Raw genomic sequence first — 22,247 nt, forward strand, 5'->3', positions numbered from 1 at the left:
AAACCATCGCAGACCAACCAAACCATCGTAGACAAAACCATCGTAGACCAACCAAACCATCGCAGACCAAACCATCCTAGACCAACTAACCCCACCTATCCCAAACCAAACAACCCTGACCAAAGATAGCTAACCTAAAAAGACCCCGCCACACCCCACCAACATGACCAAAGCCAACTCAAACCCAGCCCAGCCCCCCCCACTACCCACAGCCGGGGCTCCTTATATCTGCAGCAGCAGAGCCACGCCGGCCAGGGTCCACTTGGAGGGCTTCTCCTTGGTCTTCAGGTTGTAGGTCCAGATGTAGGTGGGGCCCCTCTGCCGCGTCGTGTAGACGGGGCAGGCGTACATGTTGCGGATCTCCTGCTTGTCTACGGGGATGGCCCGGATGAAGATGACCGGCATGGTGGGCGTGAGCTCCTTCAGGCGAGACTCCACGATCATACCGCTCTACAGGAGGAGACGGAGGGGGAGGGAGGGGGGGGAGGGGGGGAGAGAGAGAGAGGGAGGGGCAGAGAGAGAAGGAGAGAGAGAGAGAGAATATCGATTGCAAAAGTGTGATTTTAGGTAATTACTGTACTTAATGTGAACTACTCATGAATCAATTTTTTTCTGTTAGAACCGACAATACGAAGTACCGCCAACCCCTTTTGAACAAGCGTTTAAATAAACCATTTATTTACTTTGTGCCCTAGAAAAGAGGAGAACGTGAAGTTGGCTCCAACTTTGAAGTGGTTCTTCCTTTAACACTCTGCTGGAACACTGGAACGGTGAGACAGAGGTGTCTTTCTGGAGGCTGTGATTCATGCGTCCGCGCTCCTGACACACGACGCTATACGGCGACTTCCACCCAATGAAAGTAAATCCCCATGACTTTGGGGAGGGGCCCGGAGGGCGAAGCAAATCTAATTGCATTGGCAATTGGCAATAAACTTCACAGTGCTCTTTAAGCATCCAACATATAAATTAAACCTTTCGATGCACAGCATTGCGCGTCGGTATCGCCAAAAAAAAAAGTCTAACGATCCTGTTATTCAAACTCTTTGTCTTTGCGTATGGACGGAATCCATCGGACAACGTACATCGCCGACTCAATTAGGAGGTAATCTATGGAGTGATTCTTAATGTAACGTTTTTGTCTGCAGCGTAGTAACAGTCCAGCTAATCGATGGGAGTCCACCTAAACAATCCCTTATCTGGGCCGTTCTGCCTCACTGGAGCCAGAAAGTGACCAGCAACTAGCAAACCAACGATCGCTCAGAATTCGTGGAGGAAAACGTATTTCCGGTCGGGTTGGGTGTTTCAGCAGCAGGAGCAAAAATCGAAAAAACGTTTTTTCGGCTGGAAGGCAAGACATGCATGAATAAAACTGTTTGGATAAGTAATTGCCCGTGTACAGCAGTGTCCGATGTGTCAACAAAAAAAACATCTAAAAGACAGCATAATTTCCTCCTACTCTACCCCGAGGCGTTGCTCAGCTGTCCTGTATATATTTAACCTTCTCTGACGTCCCAGAACTCCCCGAATAAAACTCATTGATAAAGATGTGCAGCTTTATGAGGAATATATAACTCACATTGCTGCACATGGAGCTCAGAGCTGACTCCAGATGGAGAAGAGTTTCCCTCTCTCATTCACACTCCCCTACTACCAGCCAGCACCTCCCTACCCCCAACCCCTCCACCCTGGATAGCACCCCCTATACCCCAGCCAGCTCCCCCCTCCACCCCACCCTTCACCCCAGCCGGCAGCGACTCCACCCCAGCCAGCTCCTGTCTCCACCCCACCCGCCACCTCACACTCCACCCCAGCCAGCTCCTGTCTCCGCCCCACCCGCCACCTCACACTCCACCCCAGCCAGCTCCTGTCTCCACCCCACCCGCCACCTCACACTCCACCTCAGCCAGCCGCCAAAGCCAGCCCCACCTCCACATCAGCCAGCTGCCCCAGCCAGCCGCCCCAGCCAGCACAGAACTGCCCTCAGGCCTCCGGAGAGCAGACAGGAGGAGAGAGAGAGAGAGAGAGAGAGAGAGAGAGGATTAGGCCAGGTGAGTTCGAAGGAGAGGAAAGAATATGATAGAAGAGGGGAGAAGATCAAAAAAAGCTAGAGACAGAAGGAAAAAGGAGGTAGAGAAAGAGATGGCAAAGGCAGAGGAAGCGAGTGGAGAACAAACAGGGCGGAAGAGAGGAGCAGATATTGGAAAGGGCAGGAAAGGAAGGAAGAGAGAAGATGAGAGGAGAGAGGAGAAAAGAGAGACCATAAAAGGAGACGGAGACGAAGGCGAAAAGGGCGGCGAGGCGAGAGAACGGAGTGGAAGAGAACATACGGACCGAGAGGAAGGTATAAAGTAGGGGAGAAGAGAAAGTATATAGCAAAAAACCAGAGGAGGAAAACTAAAGAAAAGAAAATGGACTTGAAGTTAATAGAAGGGAAACACTGGTACAGATAAGAGGAGGGGGAGAGGCGTACAAGTTATGGGCAAGAAGAGAGAGAGCGAGAAGGACACGAGTGAGAGGGTATATACGAAGGGAGGACGGGAGGGAGGTGGGTGGTGGAAGGGGGGTGCTACAAGCGCACCAGTGGGCATCTCTTAGCTGCCTCCAACTTTAATGAGAGAGGGAGAAGGGGGGGGGAGAGGGGGAGAGAGGGAGAGGGAGAGAGGGAGAAGGAGGGAGAGAGGGAAAAGCAACGGCGGCTCTAAAGAGTGATTTAAGTGTTAAGTGCATGCTCTGCACATTCCCTCATTAGCAGGTCTACAGGGATGTTCTTGGAAATGTGGGTGTGAGTGCCGGAGCTGCAGGCTTGTGGACGGATGGAACCTCTGAGAGAGCTGAGTAATGCACTGCGTGTGTGTGTGTGTGTTTGTGCATATGTGTGTATGTGTATGGGTATGCGTATGTGTGTTTGTGTGCCCCCGGTGGCCGAACGCTAACTAGATAGACATAAAAAATACCAAAAAATGTTTCAAAAAAACAATTAAAATGAACTTGCTCAAAGGGCACGCCAAGGTATGTTAATGAGGCAGGGGTGGATTTGTGTTTTGTTTTTTTCATTGGAATTTGGCTCGGAAATAAAATGGCTGTTAGTATTCTGTATCGTTCCAAGACGGCAGTTTGCAGGCTTTTTGTCGGTGCTTAATGTCCCAGGTAAGGATCGGTGACACAGGACACACTGAGGCATTAGCTGGGTTATTGATGTTCTCGCATTTGTGTTTGTGTGTGTGTGTGTGTGTGTTTGTATGTGTATATGTGCTTGCGTGTGCGTGTTTATGTATTTGTCTGTGTGTGTGTATGTGTGCATGTGTATATGTATGTATGTGCTTGCGAATGTGCGTGCGTGTGTTTGCGTGTGTTCATGCGTGCGTGTGCGTCTCCAGCACCTGTCTCCACCTCCCGTCCCGTAATTAGCCGGTTAATATCTCTGTCCCGCGCTAATATGACAGACGAGCGCCCAACAACAACAGGGCGTGGCTTGGGGGGGCGGCTCACCTGCGTGTCCCAGCGCGCCCCCTCCATAAACAGGCCGTGCACGTAGGCGCCCTCCCGCGGCGGCGAGGTGAAGTCCTCGCGGTTCTTCTTGGTGACATCACACTGCAGGCACATCCTGTCCAGGGGCCACTCGTTCCTGTGCCAAAATAAAAGCGCTGGTTGTTGTGACGGCTTTTGTAATGGGAGAAGATAAAGTTAGAAAATAGAGGATGGAGAACAAAATTGGTGAATTATTTAAAGGCGTCGGGTGTGACACGGAGATAATTAATCTGACAATCAGGGGGTGAACCCCCGACAGAATTTGGTAACGCGACACACTGAAGGGACACAAAATGTAACAGTCTGCTGAGTTTAACAACAGCATTGACTTAAATATAGTCCTTAACAGTCATATATTCAAGTCCTTTATGCATTCTTGGACCTAAACATAAATAGACAAATTATAAGCTGTGATAGTTATCTGGGTACCAGCACAGTAAAATAATATGGATATTAAAGGTGCGGCTATGATGTCTGATTATACTTAATAGTATACCATAGTATCTTAAATGATTAATGTATCGATAGTGAAAGTGTTTCAACTATTGATTCAGTGCTCGGTTTGGGACGACTCTTTCAAGAGAGCGTGCTAGATAATCTTTTAAGAAGAACAAAAAAAGTAAACTTATCCTTTAAGTCAGCGGTACCCAACCCCTTTCAGGTCAGGACCCCAAAGAAATACAGTTTGTGTGACTGCGTTACCCAAGCACAAACTCAGAAAACACTGAGCACACTGATAATGGGGATCCTTTAACCACGGGGATCGCATGCACCGTCACGACCAAGTCCTCTTCTGCCTAGTCTCTCGGGACGGACGTTGGCTTGAATGTTATTTTCTTTCAGACACCCCAGCCCACAGGTCTGTACTTGAGGTAGCCACGTCTTGAGTCACAGCAGCCAGAAATCCAGAACCTGATCCGAGGGATTACGACCAATCCCGACCCGGTGTTGAGAATAATGCCAACCCAGAAACATAAGGCAGAGAACAGGCGATTGTAATGCATGGCTCAATACCGTGTAGTCATTGGTGGATACTCCTCTCTGGATTTCTGGGTGTGCTTACTCAAACCCTGGCTCCCTAAAGTCAGCATTGTATAAAAACAGACTAAACCTCAGACTGGATCACGACCCATTTTGTGTCCCGCCACGTAGTTTAAGAAACGCTGCTTTGAGTCAACTACCAAATCAATCGCCAATTCTTTGAAACTGACTTCCAACAGCCAGAGCATTGTGTGTGTGTGTGTGTGTGTGAGAGCTTGTGTGTGTGCGTGGGGGGGGGGGGGCAACGTGTGCACAAGTGTGTGTGTGTGCGTATGTGGGGATATGTGTGTGTGTGTGTGTGCATATGTGTGTATATCCTGTATGTACTGTATACGTGTGTGTGGGTGACCACCTTCTGGCCATGGCCTGCATGATGGCAGTGAGGAAGGACTGGGGGTTGAAGAAGCCGGCCAGCCACACGGCCGGGGGCAGGCAGAAGTCGGCCGCCCAGGCCTCCAGCTCCTTGATGCGGGCCAGAAGGTCGGTGAACCACAGGGTCAGGCCCGACATGGACGGGTAGGCCCGCTTGCTCCAGCTCTCCGGAACCACGTCCAGGAAGATGGCGTTCTGCAGGTCCTCCATGTCCCCCGTCATGGTGAGCTCGCCCTGGGGGGGAGGGGGGGGGGGGGAGAGAGAGAGGGGGGGGAGAGGAGAGAGGAGGGTGGGGTGGGGAGAGGAGGGAGAGTATGGATGGAGGGAGGGAGGGGGAGAGATGACAGAGGGGGGGAGAGAGAGGAGGGATGGAGGGGGGAGTATTAGTCTTGGGGTTTACAGGGTCAGAATTATGGGGGGAGCCAAACCTGAGCTCTGGTGTCAGAACGTCCGGGAGGGTTCTCCACGTTCTATCACAGCTCTGCTTTTCAAACAAGGTTCCCTCAATCCCAATGAAAAGCGCAGCTCTCTTACAATGTGGTGGAATGTAGGATGGAATGAATACAGAATGAAGACATTCGACTTGGTTTTTATGAAAGAAATCATGATCATATTTGAAATAACAAATATGAACCGACATTCTCACTCTGCGTGCACTGGGCTTCAGCCTCACCTGGTCTAGTCATTGTACTGCAAATCGGTAGATTTGTTCAGTGATTTTGATCCACAGAACATTGCTGAAATTTCTGAAAAATGTTCACTAATTGTCTTTACACAACAATTCCCAAAATGGGAAATGTGGTGTTCACATTTGTCTGGGCTAAGTCAGAAAGGTTTTGAGGGGGCTGTATCGTATTTGGAGACCCCCAGAAAGCATGATAGCAGCAACACTGAGGTTAACCAAATCACAGAAAGTGATGTATTAAAACTGCAAACTCTTTGCCTCTGATTAATCCCCAGATTTACTCATTCGGATTCGCCAAAAGGACATTCTGAGGAACAGCCTGTGAGCACATATGGGGACTTCTGTTGTGCATCATTTTGCTGCTGTCCTTTCTGATGCGCTCGCTAATATTTACTCTAATTAAAAAAGAAACCACTTCCTTTCAATTATGCCAGATGCCTCTTTCCTTCGTTTTTTTTTATTTTAAGTGTAATACCAAAATACAAAATAAAACATCAAATGTTATTTTTATTGATTGGAAAACTCATCACCCTCATCATCATCCTCATCAGCAGTATCATCATCTTCCTCAGCCTCATCTTCCTCACAAAGTGTCTGAACGAATGTCTGCCCCCTTCAGAGACCAGCGGTTTTCATGAAAACCCGTGTACGGACGTACAGACAAGACCTCAGATAAGCACAAACACACACACTGCACGATAAGGGGAGTATATGTGGTAGATGGCGACGCCAGACAGCGCACACAAGGAATGTGCGATAAAAAATAGATAGAACACAACAGCGTTCTCCCTCCAGCACTACCACTTTATTGCTGGGATAGGTTTTCGCTGGATTTATCTATACATCCCTCTGCGCGAACCATTCCCCTTCCGGCGGTTGTGGAAAAAATATACTAGTTGGTTCACGGGTGGGGCGAGACGCACACAGAGACACACACACACACACACACACAGACACACACACGTTACCAACACACTGCCAAAGCTAACATCCCTATGTATTTCGCTAAAAAACACGAGATATGATTCCTTTTTTGCGGGTACAAAAGAGTGCACGGTGTCTAAATCAGTCCATTTATTGGGGCTGGTGGTGTCGGGAGATCCAAATCTCATAACTCCTGACAAACGTTTTGGCACGCTTTTATTTTGCTTCGTCTTCCCGTTTTCTCCCGTCCCTTTTCTCTCCTGACACCCGGCGCCGACGGGCTTGGATACGCCGAGGACAGATGTCTCATTTTGTTTTTTTTGCCCTCTGTAAGCAAGAAGTTGTGAGTCATCTTTTAAGACTGCGAATGCTGACAAACAGCAGCGAAGAGCGAAACGAAAAAAGCCTAATATATGCAGGAATACTAATATGCCAACTTGTCAGTGTCGGCGACGTCCCCGACAACAAGGAGTGAATCATGTGTGTCAAAGGTAGACGCGGTTTGCTCTGTGTTCTTGTTTCGTGTTTGTTTTCTGCTGCGTCGGGGCACTCTGTTATCATTTGATTGAAGGCTCCCTTGCCATTCAGCCATTGTTTTTAGCGACGATTTAGAAAACAACACCTAAAAACTTGTTAATCACGACCATTAACGTCATCATCACTACCACTGCCACGTTGATGCCACAGGAAACCGCTTTCTGCTCAAACCCCCACCCCAGAGCCCAGGGTGTGCTAGTTGCTAGCTGCTAGCTATCTTCCAGGTCCAGGGCCCCTGAAGGGATGTTTCGAAGGGGTTCTAATTTTCCATTCAAATGAAAAGAATATTCAAACACCATTCTCTTCATTTTAATACGCTAGAAAATACCCACCGAATAAATACATTAGAATAGCCTTAAGACCTAATTAAAAAAGGAACAAACGCCCATCCGAGCCTGAAGAGTCAACTGAGCGTCCGTGATGCCGCCGTGTGAAAGGAGCCGGTCGCTGGGCTCACCTTGAGGCCCAGGGCCAGCTCATGCAGTGTGCGCCGCATCTCCTGCGTGAGGAAGTTCATGCGCTCGCACTCCTGCAGCGCCACCACCTGGTAGGGAGTCCTCTCCTCCGCCCTGGCCAGCAGCTCCAGCATGTTGAAGTCCTCCGGAAGCTTCTCCACAATCTCCTCCAGGATCGCACCCACCTGGGGACGAGAGGTGGAGTGTGTGAATGACAGTGAGTTAAGGCAGTCGAGTGAGGGAATGAATGAGGGAGCGTGTGAGTTAAGGGGTGAGATCAATGAGTCTTTAATTGAGTTCAGTTTTTAATTGAGTTAAGTGAGTGAATAAATGAGCATTGGAGGTAATTGGGTGAATGATTGAACAAAGGAGTGACTGAGGTGAGGTAGTGGATGAGTGAGTGAGTGAATGAATGAGGTAAATGAGTGGATGAGTGAGTGAGTGAGTGAATGAATGAAGGAATTGACGTGAGCGTATACATTTGAAATCCCCACGTATGACATCTCTACAAAGCGAGCGAGGGAGGTTAAGCGAATGAACACATGAAGTGAAGTGAGTGAACGAGTGAGGGCCTTCAAAGTGTGCGGTTGAGTTGAGCAAACACTCGAGCGCTGGAACAATAAGCGGACAGAAAAGAGCCCATGGGGAGCGGAGAGAGAGCCAGGGAGAAGGAGTGGCGCCGAGCCGGGTAAATGAGTGAGCGTGACAGCGTTGTTTGGGGATGAGTTAATGAACGAGCGCTGGAGTGTGGAGCGTGGTGGGGGTGGGCGAACGAGAGAGCACCCGAGTGGAAAGCCACGGCGGAGGAGACGCGGAGAGCTGTCAGATCACAGCGGGCGGGGGGCGACGGCTCCGTATGGCTCTGTCTGCGGCGGGCCGGTCGTTCAGCGCAAGAGAGAATTAAATACGCTGATGGAAAAACACTAAAGGACTTTAGCTTGTGAGATAAGGAGGACAAGGGGAATCCTCCTCTACGTTGCTCACAGTCTGGTGGCCGGGCATGGTGTAATGGCAATAAATCAAAATCCTCCCTTCCGTTCGTATTGAACGTGGTAAATAAATACTTAACAAGATAATTGGGGTTCAATCGCGTTTGGTCAAAGGCGTGCCCCCCCCATGTGTGATCTTAAACATCTTGCGGTGCCAGTGTCAACAATTCGTTGTCGTCTGTTACCAGTTTGGAATAAAGGGGGTGCCATTAATATTCATGGGGATAAAAGAATATGCAACAGCAGCAGCTTCGCCTTCCACACCAGTGTGCTCTAATCCCTGAAGACGATCAATGCTTCATCATATTTCTGCGGCTAAGTGATGTGCAGCCAACGCTCGTGTCGGCAGTTTCCCAAGGCAGCGCCGCGCCCGAAGATCAATCCCAGGATTAGGCACAGCACAAAGGATATGAGGTCATCATATCTATGGATTTTCGGTTCGGCTATCGGACACCTGGGCCTGTCAGCCCGCGGGTGAGAGGGGGGGAATACAAAGTGGAGCCGGTGTACCGACCGTCACCGTGTGAGACAGCCAACAGCGACGCGCTGGGAGACGGCAAAGGTCACACGTAGCGTCCAGCACTCCCCTGAACACGGAACCAAACAGCCGGCAGCGCGGGGAGGGCTTTCTAGGAAAAACACCCGTTCTTCTGACGTTGTTGCTCTGCCTGGTACTTCAAACTCAGACTATACAACCTGAAAGCTGGTTTACTGTGAAAACGAGGCCAAAGAGAAAGGTTACCAGGACTCAAAAAAGTTGTGTTCCTTTCGAAAGCCACTTAAAGGAGAAACACCTGAGGCCACGAAGGACAACAGGCTGACGGGAGTTGGACTTCTGGTGTCCAAGCAAATAAAAGACAGATTTGAAACGACCAGTGGGCTCAAACAAAAAAAAATGAACTGCAACACGCATATCTCTAAAAGGTAGGGGTAGACCAAACTACACATTTTACATTTACATTTAGCAGACACTTTTATCCAAAGCAACATACAACCGTTCAATCACACACCGACGGCAGCGTCAGCCGTGCAGGACGACAGCCAGCTCGTTCGGGAGCAGTTAGGGGGAGGTGTCTTTGCTCAGGGACACCTCGACGCTCGTGTATGTATGGTATGCTTTTGGTTGAACTAAAAAAAACTAAACACCTGTCCAATATTTCGGGGCAACCATCTGGGATTTGTGTAACTGATAATAATAATTAACGCCCGCCGCATACCATTTTGCACAATGCCAACGTTTTGATGGTACCTTCTCCTCCCGCGTGACTCCGCCTCCTTCGCCGCCGCCTCCATTGCGGGGCTGCATCTCCAGCACGGTGCGGAACAGCTTCTCAGACGTCTGGCTCAGGAAGCCGATCTCGGCGTTGGGGTGCAGGCCGTACAGGTAGGGGGACTCGGCGGGGAGGCTGTCGTCGATGTACTGGACAGATAGGACAAGATGGCCGCTAGGTCGGGAGCGGAAATGGTGTGGATCTACTTTAATCTGTCACAGACACGTATGATACGTATACAATCACCCTTACTTCAACATACATAAGTATCTCCTCCAAATCGATATTGTAGTCATAGGGACAACCCTGAATCCAACCCATAATATTTCCTATAACTACTGCCTGTCCTTCGATCATTGTAGTTGTCAAACCACTTGAATTATTAAAATAGCTTTACATTTACGTTTAGGGAATTTAGAGACGCTTTTATCCAAAGCGACTTACAGTAAATGCATTTGTCAGAAGAAAGAATCAAAAATATTTCGCTGTCGGTACAGTAAAGATGTTCATAGAAACAAGTGCCAAGCAGCTACAATTGCAATTCCATTCCCAGTATACAACAAGAGAGCTAGGAAAAGATGCAACACAAACTACTATATTTAAGCTTTAACCAATTCTGATTGTCTGTTTGATCAAGGATTTCATAGCGTTACTCATTCAACCTTTCTACCATCCTGTCATGTTGCTACGATATACTGTTTATACCGGTAACGTACCTTCAGATTTCAAAGTGAAAATACGTTGCTTTCAAACAGCAGTCAAAGTTTTACTACAGACGCGGTTTAGACCCATCACACCTAATTCACGATATGTTTGTTACGTTAACGTTCAGTTTAGGAATCTTGTTTTATTCACAGCCTTTCCGCCGTCTGGGGGCGGAGCGGAAGGACGGGTTCTGAACGGCGAGGGGGGGGAGACCATGGGAGAGTGTTTCAGACGCTCGGCGTGGATCAATCACCGAGATGTTAATGACGATAACAAGAGCGACGCGGGGAAAAAAAACCCTGCCATCTTCCATCTGCCGGTTCGGTAATGAACGTTGATGTGCTTTTAAGCTAAGCGTGGATGAAAGTGTGAGTTCAATTTGGAGGAAAAAAGAGTGCCTCTTTGTACTGCACTTACATTTGATAGAGTATAAAACATAAATAAAACCTTTTAATCATAATATCTCTGTAAAATGGAAGGTATACGTTGGCGTCAAACACGCCAACCGCTAACTTCGGACGCCTGCGACTTAGCGTGCAAGTTTTACATTTTTATCTGCGGGCATAAAACCCTTTAAAGTGCCTCACTTAAAGAGCTATCCTTATCTTATTTCAATCATCTGATTAAACCTTCTCTCTCTCCTCCTCTTGTCTCTCTCGCTCTTTCTTCTCTCTCTCGCTCTCTGTGTTCCCTCCAACCTCGAGGATCCCCTCGTACTCAGGACCCCCTGTACCCAGGATCCTCTCCTCACATCTTCAACCCCCCCCTCGCGCTCTTTGACCCCGTTGAAGTGAGCGAGAAGCCACAGCTCTGTAGTACCGTGCGACACTGTGAAGCCTCTGTTGAAGCTTGACTGCAGATGACCCCATCCTCTCCTCTTGATTTCCCCTCACCTCCTCCCATGTCCTCTTCCTCTTATGTCCTTTCCTGTCCTCCAATCTCCATAAGGAGATTAGAGGACCCTCCTCCCTGGGGTTCCTGGGAAAATTCCCTTCCCAGGCCAAATCTTTCAGATGCTCAAGCCCTGCCCATCGAGGCTCCCAGCCTTGGCCGAGTGTGTGTGCCCACTAAGCAGACCCCATGCTGGGTCATAATTAGCCACATGTACCCCTCCCCACACTCATCGCCTCCCCCAGTAGACCCACGGTATCTCATGGTGGCCAGATTTTGTGAGCTGGCGTCCACCAATGTCAGTGTCCATGTGGTGTACTTTCTTTCATCTTTCATCATTATTCTCCAAAGCTATACTGGTTTGCTCCTGTTGTCTAAATGGTCAACAGCTTTCATTTATATTGTGCTTTTTTTAAGCAGTTACCAACCTCTGACCAACATTCACAGATTCATACACCGACAGCAATATGATCAGCAAGCTGCTGATAGCAGTTAGTTCCGAGGGCCGTCTTGCTCAGGGACACCTTGAAACCGAACTAGTAGAAGCCCGGGATTGAACCGGCAACCTTCTGGCTGCCGGGGCCACCTAGTCTACCTCCTGAGCCACTGCCACGGTTTCACACCGGGAAGCACAACAAGGCCAAATACAGCAAACTATCTGCTTACTGCATCGCATTCATCTAAATGGAACAAATTAAGGTAATATGCTTGCCGAAGCTCATGTTCTCTAATTTCCCCCCCTTAAGTGAATGATTTATTTGCTGAGGCCAATTTTATATTGCGCCTCAGCAGATGAAACCACTACCTGCACGGAGATTCCCGTCGAGCACTGCAGGCGCGCCCCTAACCTGATAATACCCAAATCCATCAAGTCTCCTCTGCACAAAGTGAGAATCGCTCACGTCAAACGATTAGCCTTTCTGTGTTCCCCAGCTGAGCACAGTGCGGGGTGACTCTGCTGTTGAACAAAACGGGCGATTTCATGTAGCGGAGGAGATGATCGCTGGTGAACGACTGACTCAGAGTCTCAATCAGAGGCTATTTTTATCTACCGCGATGACTCACCCGCTACATGTTTATTTATTATTTCTCTCTTCCCCCCGTTTGCGGTGACCTTATCCCTCCGACCGCGGCAACAAACGGACACATTCTCAGAACCGCAACACACATCTCTCTCTTGTTCTTTTTTTGGGGGGGGTGTGCTTAGCTCGGTTTCCCTCTCCGAAACCGTGACTCACCTGGTGGTAGCCGTTGTAGTCGGTGTTGCCGGGGATGGGGAAGCCGGGGGCTAGGTAGTGCTCACCCTCCACCATCTCCGGCTTGATGTACTCCTCCAGGTACGTGCGGCACAGTCTACGGTCCCAGTCGTCCGTGATGTGGCCCCCGTACATGATCTCCCCGAACAGGTAGCGCAGGTCGTCGTACGGCACCTGGGGGTGGGTGGGGTGGTGGGTGGATAGGTGGAGGAGGGGCGATGTCATTGTCATGAGGGCATGGCGTGCCAGGAGGTGGCTAATGATTTTTGTTGTTCCGTCTCCGTAATTAAGGTCGCACACAATCAGATTTTCAATTAAGATTAGAAATGAGGGTGAGAGTGTTGCTGTGTTGTTTTTTTTTGCTCTTTCCCCAGAGGGACAACACCAGCGCACGCACGCCGCCGTGTACACGCACACACTTGGAATGCGCACACGCGCGTCCACACCGAACGACATCCGCACATTACAGCGTTTATCGATCGCTCGGGATTGTAATTAAAATGATGTGTCTCACACACTGATCGTTTTGTCAACAAATGGCTGTCATTCAAGGCGTTAAGTAGCATTCGGTGGTTATCTTCTCTTTAGCTGCTACCTTAGCAACTATCTTTTTTTGCTGATTCCTCTCCTGCCGTAGCGGCAGCACTTACAGTAACCATCGTCAAATGTCTCTTAAAAGCTAACCTGTAAAGAGTTTCACTCACTGAGTGCGGGCATCACTACACCTAATCACTTTTGCATTATCTTACAGAAATTAAATGGGGTTGGGCTCGAGTCGAGTGGGTTGTCAATCGGGATCCAATTCCAATTACTGATAGAAATCGATCAACCCCACAACACGAGTACCCGAGTCATTACGTAGTAAATATAATCCTCCAGGAATTTGGACATACACGGCTGGACGAAGCGTGACCGTCCAAAACACCCCACCTCACCCGCGCTCACCTTGGGGTTGGCCTCCAGGTAGTTGTACAGCACGTTGATGGAGATGGTGAGGTCCCCGGTGTTGAAGGGGTACGACCGGTTCCAGCCCTGCGGCCCGAACTTCCTCCTCTCCGCCACCACGGCGTGGAAGTAGCACAGCGCAAACAGGATGCTGCGGAACTCGTTCTCCCGGGCGCACATCTCCAGCGTGTCCTGTGGACAGACAGAGAGAGAGAGCGAGAGAGAGAGAGAGAGAGAGAGAGAGATACAGAAAGAGAGAAAGATACAGAAAGAGAGATACAAAGAGAGAGAGACAGAGACAGAGAGAGAGAGGGAGACAGAGAGAGAGAGAGATACAGAGGGAGAGAGAGACCAACAGAGGTAGATAGAAACAGAGAGACAGAGACAGAGACAGAGAGAGAGAGATACAGAAAGAGAGATACAGAGGGAGAGAGAGACCAACAGAGGTAGATAGAAACAGAGAGAGAGAGACAGAGACAGAGGCAGAGAGAGAGAGAGACCGACAGAGAGAGACAGACAGACAGAGAGATCCTTTAATACGTAACAACGTTATAACAGCCTGACCCTGACCTTACCTATTGTGCAACCCCCGACCCATTCTTGCACCTATGCCTCACCTTGACCCCTAACCCTTAACCGATGTGTAGTTCCATGCTGTTCCACGACGTTTTTGCACATCAAATAGATGCTATTATATGTTGTCACTTATGTGCTTATTTCACAGTTATAAATTCATTTAATACACCGTAACAGGACGTAATGTAATGTAAAATGTAACCACTACAGCACTACACTGCTACACCTAATCCCTATGCAGAAGGAACATTTGCCTCAGAGCAATCAAAAACCTCCTTCATTATCAAGAGGGGATTTTGTCTGCTGTGCGATTGCGACTGCGCTGTGACCGCAAACTCCTTAACTCAGTGTTTCTGAAACTAAAGGGAGCTCTTACGCCCAGCCTCGTAGACCCATGATGGGGATTATAAGCAGCATTATGATTGTTATTAGTACATTAAACAGTGTGTATCCGCTTGACCTGGCGCCTCATTCTAATCGTCTCCATCTCTACTTGATGGTTATGACTGGGGGGGCCTTTTATTTATTCATAGAGTCAACCTCTTTTTTTGTGACTACAGTTGTAAAGTAAAGGGCCTTGCGGGGATAGTAAACATTCCCACTCCCTATATTATTAACCGTTCTCCACAAGAGTGTGATAGAAAGGAGCCGGAGGGCGTGTGTATCAAACGCGATATGAACGAGGCGTCGGTGACGTCACCCGTTGGTTAACCCACCACCGTTCTGTGGGTGAGGATTTGCCTCGCCGGTATTTTATTAATCGGGAATCGATCAATGTTTGCCGCATCGAGGGCGGGGCTGGCATAGCCGCCTCCCTCCAGTTCATGCCTTGGCCTTGCACGCACAAGAATCGGATTTCAGTTGATGCCGTTGACTCAGAACGACAGGAGGACATTCCACCGCAAAACCAACCATTAAATAACGACACGCTCGTCACTGACTAGCATGTGTACGTTTCATTTGTAAGAGATTTGTACGGACTTTTCTGACTGGTTCCGCACGAAAAAAAAAACACAACGACAATCTCGCTGACATTTGAGCAGAGGCCGGGGCGAAGCCAACAGCGGTGCAGGCAGCCCGCTGTGTGGTAACAATAAGAGGCAGAGGCAGAGGACGCACGCCAGGCAGTGACGGGAGGTCCCTCGCGGCGGTGGCTGTGCGCGCGTGCTAACAGCCAGACAGGCAGACAGATAATACAACAGACTTTGGAAAATAAAAAAAAACAACCGCGACGAGATTTCCTTTTAATTGACACAACTTGTCAACTGCTATCAGCCTGCGACCGCCTCCGGGAGCTCATAGTGCCAGACGGGAGAATATTAATACAGAATATTAATAGAGTACAAATAATAATAGTAATAATAATTAAAAAGGACGTTTGTAATGGAGGAGAGGGGGAGGTGGGGCTGATGTTGTGGGTGGCTAATTGAAGGGGGGGGGGGGGGGGGGGCAGGTAAATAAGTATGGAACTGGGGCCCACACTCACATTAAAACTTAGGGAGCGCAGAGCCCAAGCAGAAGCAGAACTTTTCTCGGGTCCTCGTCGTCACAGCGGGAGGCATTCTAAATCCCACGTGGATTACCTCATAAGGGCCGCTGAAGTCGATCAGCTGACAAACAACTGGAGGCGGAATGAACAGATCCCATGCCGAAAAAAAGCTTTATGGCAATCTATATAAGTATGCACTACGAGTCCTGGTGTTCGGAGGCCTTAAAGGGGTAGATCAGGACTTGGGTGCTTTCGTCTGTCTGACCGCTTTTTTTGCAGCCCGGATCAGTGATCCCTTGTTCGTACCCGACACCAGTGAGCATTAGCATACTGATGTGAGTCCTTAGGCTACAGAGCACTAGCTCCACAACTCAACTCAAAACTCCTTCAAAACATTGCAAACATGAACACCATTTAAGTGTGCACATCTGTAATAAACCACGTTACAAAGACGGATTTCCAAAAATAAGAATTCAGCGTGCTGTTGTGGTGACTAAAGCAGTATTTCATTCTGATTCTGAATCACCGTGTCTTCCTTCGGTGGGCGATGCATGAGACAGATAGCCCCGACAATAGGAGGGGGAGGAGCCTTAGGTTTTTCTGTAGTCGTGTGCGTCACAGAGTGGCGCAGTACTTGGCCCTCTGGCCCGGCGTCTGTTGCACTGCTCAGAGTAGACGCCTCCTACGATCCCACATGTAAACACACACACACACACACACACACACAGGCAGCCCACACACACACACACACACAGCAGCCATGCATACACACACACACGCATGCGTACGCACAAACACAAGCAGGCAGCACATACGCACACACAGGCACCACACACACACACACACAGCACCCATACACGCACACACACAGCGGCCATGCTGATGCAGAAAACACAGCACACCTGCAGCACACGCACACAGCACACACACATACACACACCACACACACACACACACACACACACACACACACACACACACACACACACACACACACACAGGGTCTCAGGCTCTGTGAGACGTCGTTAATATTCTGTGCGGTGTTTGGCTGCTAAGCGCCACGCCTGCTCTGGGAGGAGAAGCATCACCTCGCTATTCACAACCTGCTGTCCGGGAGGGAGAGGTACACTAAACCCAGAGACAACACGCTAACACACACAAGGCAGATCCCTGCACACACACACACAAACTAACAGGGACAGACTTAAGTTTAAGTACACATGTACAGACACAAACACAATACAAACACACACAAACACTTGATAAAGCACTTTGGTGTCTCCGTGAAAGGCCCGGATCCAGAATCCGCACACAGAACCGCAGAGTGTTCAGAGGACTTACCGCACAGACGGAGGACAAGGTTATACTCTGAGCATCAGAACACTTTCAAAAAACACACAAAAGCACACAGAATTAATTCACAAGGATTTGAATTGAACTAAGAACGCTTGAACGTAGAGAACTCATACCTCACATCTCCCACACGATGATTAACAGAGTTCACAGTTTGAATCTAATTCTTGTTGTGGTAAAAAAGCTAAGACTAAATCCAGTCCCTAAAGTCCAGGAGGACTTCTCTATTACGTGAGATGAGTGGCTCCCGGAGATAGGAATTGACACTGGGGGTTTCTGCGAGCGCCGCCGTAAAGGTCGAGAGGAAGGAAACTGTGATTGCAGTGGCTTTGCATCGGCTTTGGCCAGGCGGGTGGGCCATTACGCGCCGTTAGCCTAGCATTGATTAGCTTCACAGAGTAAACATGTCGGGGACATTCAAGCAACCCCACCCACACTCACATCCCACGCACACGCACAAATACACAGACACACACAAACACGTGCACACACAAACAAACACAAAAACACACACACACACACACACACACACTCGCACATACAAACACACCGGCCTTATCAGCAGTAAGATGGGCATCATATCACCCAGGATGGTTGCTAAGCTACTTGTGTGTGTGTGTGTGTGTGTGTGTGTGTGTGTGTGTGTGTGTGTGTGTGTGTGTGTGTGTGTGTGTGTGTGTGTGTGTGTGTGTGTGTGTGTGTAAACACAGTGTGGCTGTAGGTGCACGCAACAATGCGCAGAGGTAATGGTGTGTCTACCAGGAAACCCAGCAGCTTAGCTTAGCGACGTGGGGAGGGATCGCGGACACACACCTAATCCATTGTAACAATAGGGCTAGGGGGTTCGCTATGAAGGGCTTATATAACGTTTGGGAAGTTTGATACGGCAGTGCTACCGCTGCCAACGGTACACACACACACACACACACAGAGTGACACAAACGCGCACACACACACACACACACAGAGTGACACAAACGCACACAGACATTCAGACACCTACACAGTGACACAAACGCACACAGACATTCAGACACCTACAAAACAAACACAAACACAAAAACACAGCCACTTGCTGAAAAGTCCTTGAAAATCCCCTCAAACCTGCCAAGAATGAAGAAAAAGAAAATACTCTGTCGTTTTTACGTAAACACGGAAATCTCCACGCACCTGGTGTCCTCCACAGGGTCAGACACACTTCCGGCTGTGGGCGGGGATGATACCCGGGGCATCGGCAAATTGGCGAGCGGATAACAAACCCACAGAGAAGATTGCCGCGCAACGCTTTGAGCCGATGCAGACGGGCGCCCCCGAGGAAAATAACAGCCTGCCTCCAAAAAATTTTGAGGTGGCTTACAACCGCTTAAACCGCCGGCAGAGGGGCGCGGCGTATGATTGGGGTCAACGGCACGCACTCAAGTTTGATCTCTGACCCACTCCCCAGTGCATTGTGGATTCTTCCTCAGAGCTCTCTAGCACAAAATTCAAGGCTACCAAGCTAGCCGCAGTCGAGACGTCGACAGCGTGACGTGAGACGGGAGATCGGATCGGGTGGTTGAGTTCTGGTGAGCCTAGATGAAAAAAACTCTTCTCTTGTTCTGCTCTCATAAGAAGGACCGCAATGAAGTTATTGAGCTCCGCACACAAATTAGTATAACTGTGTCGTTTCTCAATTGGAAAAAGGGAAGTGAGGCCAGTTGCAACATGCGCCGTCTACTCAGCTAATTGTCAGACGTTGTTTACCCATTATTTTGCGGCTTAAGTTAATGAAATATTGGATTTCTCGCAAATTAATAAAAGAGTGAACCTAACCCCCTTTACTTTTGATGACTAAAGCTACACAGTATTTCTTTTTAATCGCGTCAAATTTGGCAACCATGGTTACCGCTCCGCTTCCACTGAAGGTTGGATTTGCTTTGATTGCTTTCAAGCTGACATGTCAGTGGCCTCGAACAAAAAGTTTGCAGTGGAAAGAATAAATCAATTATACAACAAAAGGTGTCCGTCGACGGCGGCCCACTCCCGTGCCCGTGTCGACGTGGCCGGGGGGTCCGGGTTAATAAAAAGACACTGCCGCCATCGTCCCGTCAGCGCCACAAAGTGCATCAACACCCCCCTTTTCTTTCGCACGCTGAAAATATCCGACAAATTGACAAAGGATGACGTCGTTGTTTGCGAGTGCAAGCGTTGAGCGGACGTCATGGGGGCGCCCCCCCCCACGTCGAGCGTTGAAGCTCTGCGATTGTTCGGTTTCGGACGAGGCCGCCGGAGAGAGCGCCGCAACGCACACGCTCACTTTGGAAGGCTTTCCGTTCTTTGTTCCGATCACCTCTTCTGCAATCGTCTGGGAACCGTTCGGTTCCCAGACGATTGCAGAAGAGGTGATGGAGTGCTCGTTAAAACGTGGAGCTCCAGCTGTGGACACAAGACGAGCTTCCACCCTCAACGTCGCCAGTGTTTCCCTGTGTGTCTGTGGAGGCAGAGCGTCGAAGGCCGGCCTAGCTCGTACGCTACCCAGGGATCATTCAAGCTGAGCTCATAAAGTTCAAACTGATTCGACTTTGACCCCCCGGTTTGTGTTGACCTCTTGAAAGGCGTCCAATCGGGTCACAGCGTTTTTTTTCCGTTCTAAACTCAACGGAATCTAAATGCCAATGGCCTTTATCTTTATTTCTGAACTCAAAGGCATGTTTTATCAGTAATGAGCTCCCACCTGTTGAGCTGCTTCATTCTGCCCAACCTAATGTCAGGCTCCTAAGGCTCGCCCAATAATAATAATAATAATAATATAACCAATACATTTATAAAGCACTGATGCATTAGTGCAGCAAAGCAAAGTGCCTCACATTCAAACAACACAATCAAGTTAATTATAACAGCTAACTAGCAGAGCAGGGCTATGAGACCGCATAAACTAAATGTCCTATTTGCTGGTCACCTGTCTGTCTGTCTGTCTGTCGAGTGTTGTGTGTGTGTGCGTGTGTGTGTCTCTGTATGTGTCTCTGTGTGTGGGTGCGTGGGTTTTTAGCGTGCGTGCGTTTGTGCGTGCGTGCGTGGCCCAGGGTACCTGGTTGAAGTTGTCCAGGGCCTTGTGCAGGTTGGCCTGCATGCCGGTGGGCGGCTCGTTGGTGATCTTGATGGAGTTCTCCAGGATGCCCGAAGGGACGATGTGGCCGTCCCGCGTGGAGGCGGGCTCGGCGCTGACAAACACCCGGAAGTGGACGTGGCCGGTGCCGGCGTGCTGCTCCAGGAGCTTCTCCAGCATGCCCAGCCAGCGCGCCACCAGGTGGATGTTCTGAGGCGGCGGGGAGGGGGACACACACATGCATACACACACACAAACACGCCCAATGACACAGACACAGATACACAGACAGACACACACGCACACACGCCCAATGACACACAAACACACACACGCATACATGCACACACACATAATCACATTTTGTTATTGAAGATTCCTGTTAGATGTGGTACTTAAGAATCTCTTACATGTTTTGTTAATGACAAAACATTTTTTTTTTTTTTTAAATAAGAAAAGTTCATTACATGATGTAAAAATTAGCAAATTACTTATTTTTACATCATATAATGAACTTTTCTTATTTTTTTTAAGAAAAGCAAACACAGGCAACTGAGTTATCAGACAACATGAATCACCAATCAACAAAGTGTAAAACACATAAAAGCCTTTCAGAGGACTTTGAGCAAAACTCAGTGTTTCAACACACACTTCCTCTCAAAGTTCCCACACACACACACACACACACACACACACACACACGTTCCAAGTACATCGACGACAAGTCATCCCGCGTAATAAGTCAAAGAAAAATAAAAAGGAAAACGTTGCGTGAAGAAGCAATTAAAACACGGGGCATTCTCCCGGTCGTCGCCGGGGCGATGAGAAGGCAGCAAATTAAACGCTACACAGCGGTCAGAGAGGCTCCAACCGCCGCCGCCGTGGCGTTGCCTCACACTCACGGGCGTGACAGTTCCCAGGCGCTGATCTGGCCTCAATTACCATTATCATTTATTTTCTTCTTTTATTTTTTCTTTCCCCCCCCCTCGGCGAATATTCCTGCTTCAATACAGTACCGGCAGACGTTGCTTAACAAGTAAGCTTGGACGGGTTCAATTTGCCAACTCAAACGCCTCGACAAAGAGTGTGTGTGTGTGTGTGCCCGAGTGTGCATGCGTACGTGCAGGTGTGCGTAGGGGTTATCGTGTGAATGATAAGCAGTGAGCCAGGCCCCTCAACCACCACGTTACCCCCCCACGCCGACCAGAATCACCAGCACCACCACCACCACCACCACCACCTTCATCTCCCCAGTACCCGTCACGCGGGGCTGCCCGCTCCCTAAATCTAATTAGGCCACTAATAACTCCAGTCATTAATTCATAAGCCTCTTTGCTTTCTCATTTCCCTTTGCACTCCATATTTAATCTCCCTTGTGAAAGAAAACCCCGCCCCTTCCCCCACCCATACTCCCACCCCCACCCCCACCCCACACCCCCCAGAACGAGATGCCCGCAGTGGGAAAACGATGGTCCGTTTCGGTCGGGGAGTTGCGACTGTTGTACATGTATAACAATAACAAAAATAACAGTTTGTTTAAAGGGTTTCGTAAGAGGCCGTTCGGGGTAATTAAGTGGTTGAAAAACCTGTACAGTTTAAATTATTTACCTTTTTTTTACCTCACGTTGTCCTTAGAGCACAGACGAATGGTTTACATATTTAAAGTTCAGAATAATTCTCCGTAGGAACTCCCCTCTCCTGGCATGTAAATAGTTTCACAATAAAGGCGCGCCGCGAGGAGACAATGAGAGTGACTGCCGCAGATCTTGTCACTGTAATGAAGCCATTCATCTTGTGGTAAGGGAGGGTGAGAGACAACTAGAGAGACAGAGAGAGAGAACGAGAGAGAGAAATGATGAGAGACAAAGAGAGACAAAGAGAGACGGCTGATGAGAGAGAGATTATTGAGAGAGTAGGAAGGAGAGGGGGAGAGAGAGAGATCAATAGAGATCGGGGGAGAGAGGATGAGAGACAGAGGGTGAGCGAGCGAGCGAGCGAGAGAGAGAGAGAGAAAGGGCAGCTTGCTACAGGCTGACTGACAAAACAACTATCCTTACATCATTATATTATACTACGCTTACCCAATTATATGAAACTACTTAAACTGGAATACCATACTATCCTTACACTATTACATCATACAAC

The 22,247-nt window shown here is 48.9% G+C and overlaps 1 protein-coding gene across 1 annotated transcript in view; it reads right to left on the minus strand.

The window, feature by feature from the left end:
* Nucleotides 1–222: 222 nt before the first annotated feature.
* The window catches only part of dnah9 (dynein, axonemal, heavy chain 9), a gene marked incomplete at both ends in the record, with an annotated part of 145,259 nt that continues 123,234 nt past the window's right edge, over nucleotides 223–22,247 (minus strand). Inside the window, 8 exon segments of the mRNA XM_079756784.1 lie at nucleotides 223–450; nucleotides 3,490–3,625; nucleotides 4,922–5,175; nucleotides 7,545–7,727; nucleotides 9,781–9,951; nucleotides 12,637–12,828; nucleotides 13,600–13,791; nucleotides 20,085–20,312. Of these exon segments, the coding sequence (XP_079612910.1) occupies nucleotides 223–450; nucleotides 3,490–3,625; nucleotides 4,922–5,175; nucleotides 7,545–7,727; nucleotides 9,781–9,951; nucleotides 12,637–12,828; nucleotides 13,600–13,791; nucleotides 20,085–20,312 (1,584 nt within the window).

The sequence above is a fragment of the Pollachius pollachius genome, assembly GCF_949987615.1.
Source record: "Pollachius pollachius genome assembly, chromosome: 19".
Lineage (NCBI taxonomy): Eukaryota > Metazoa > Chordata > Actinopteri > Gadiformes > Gadidae > Pollachius > Pollachius pollachius.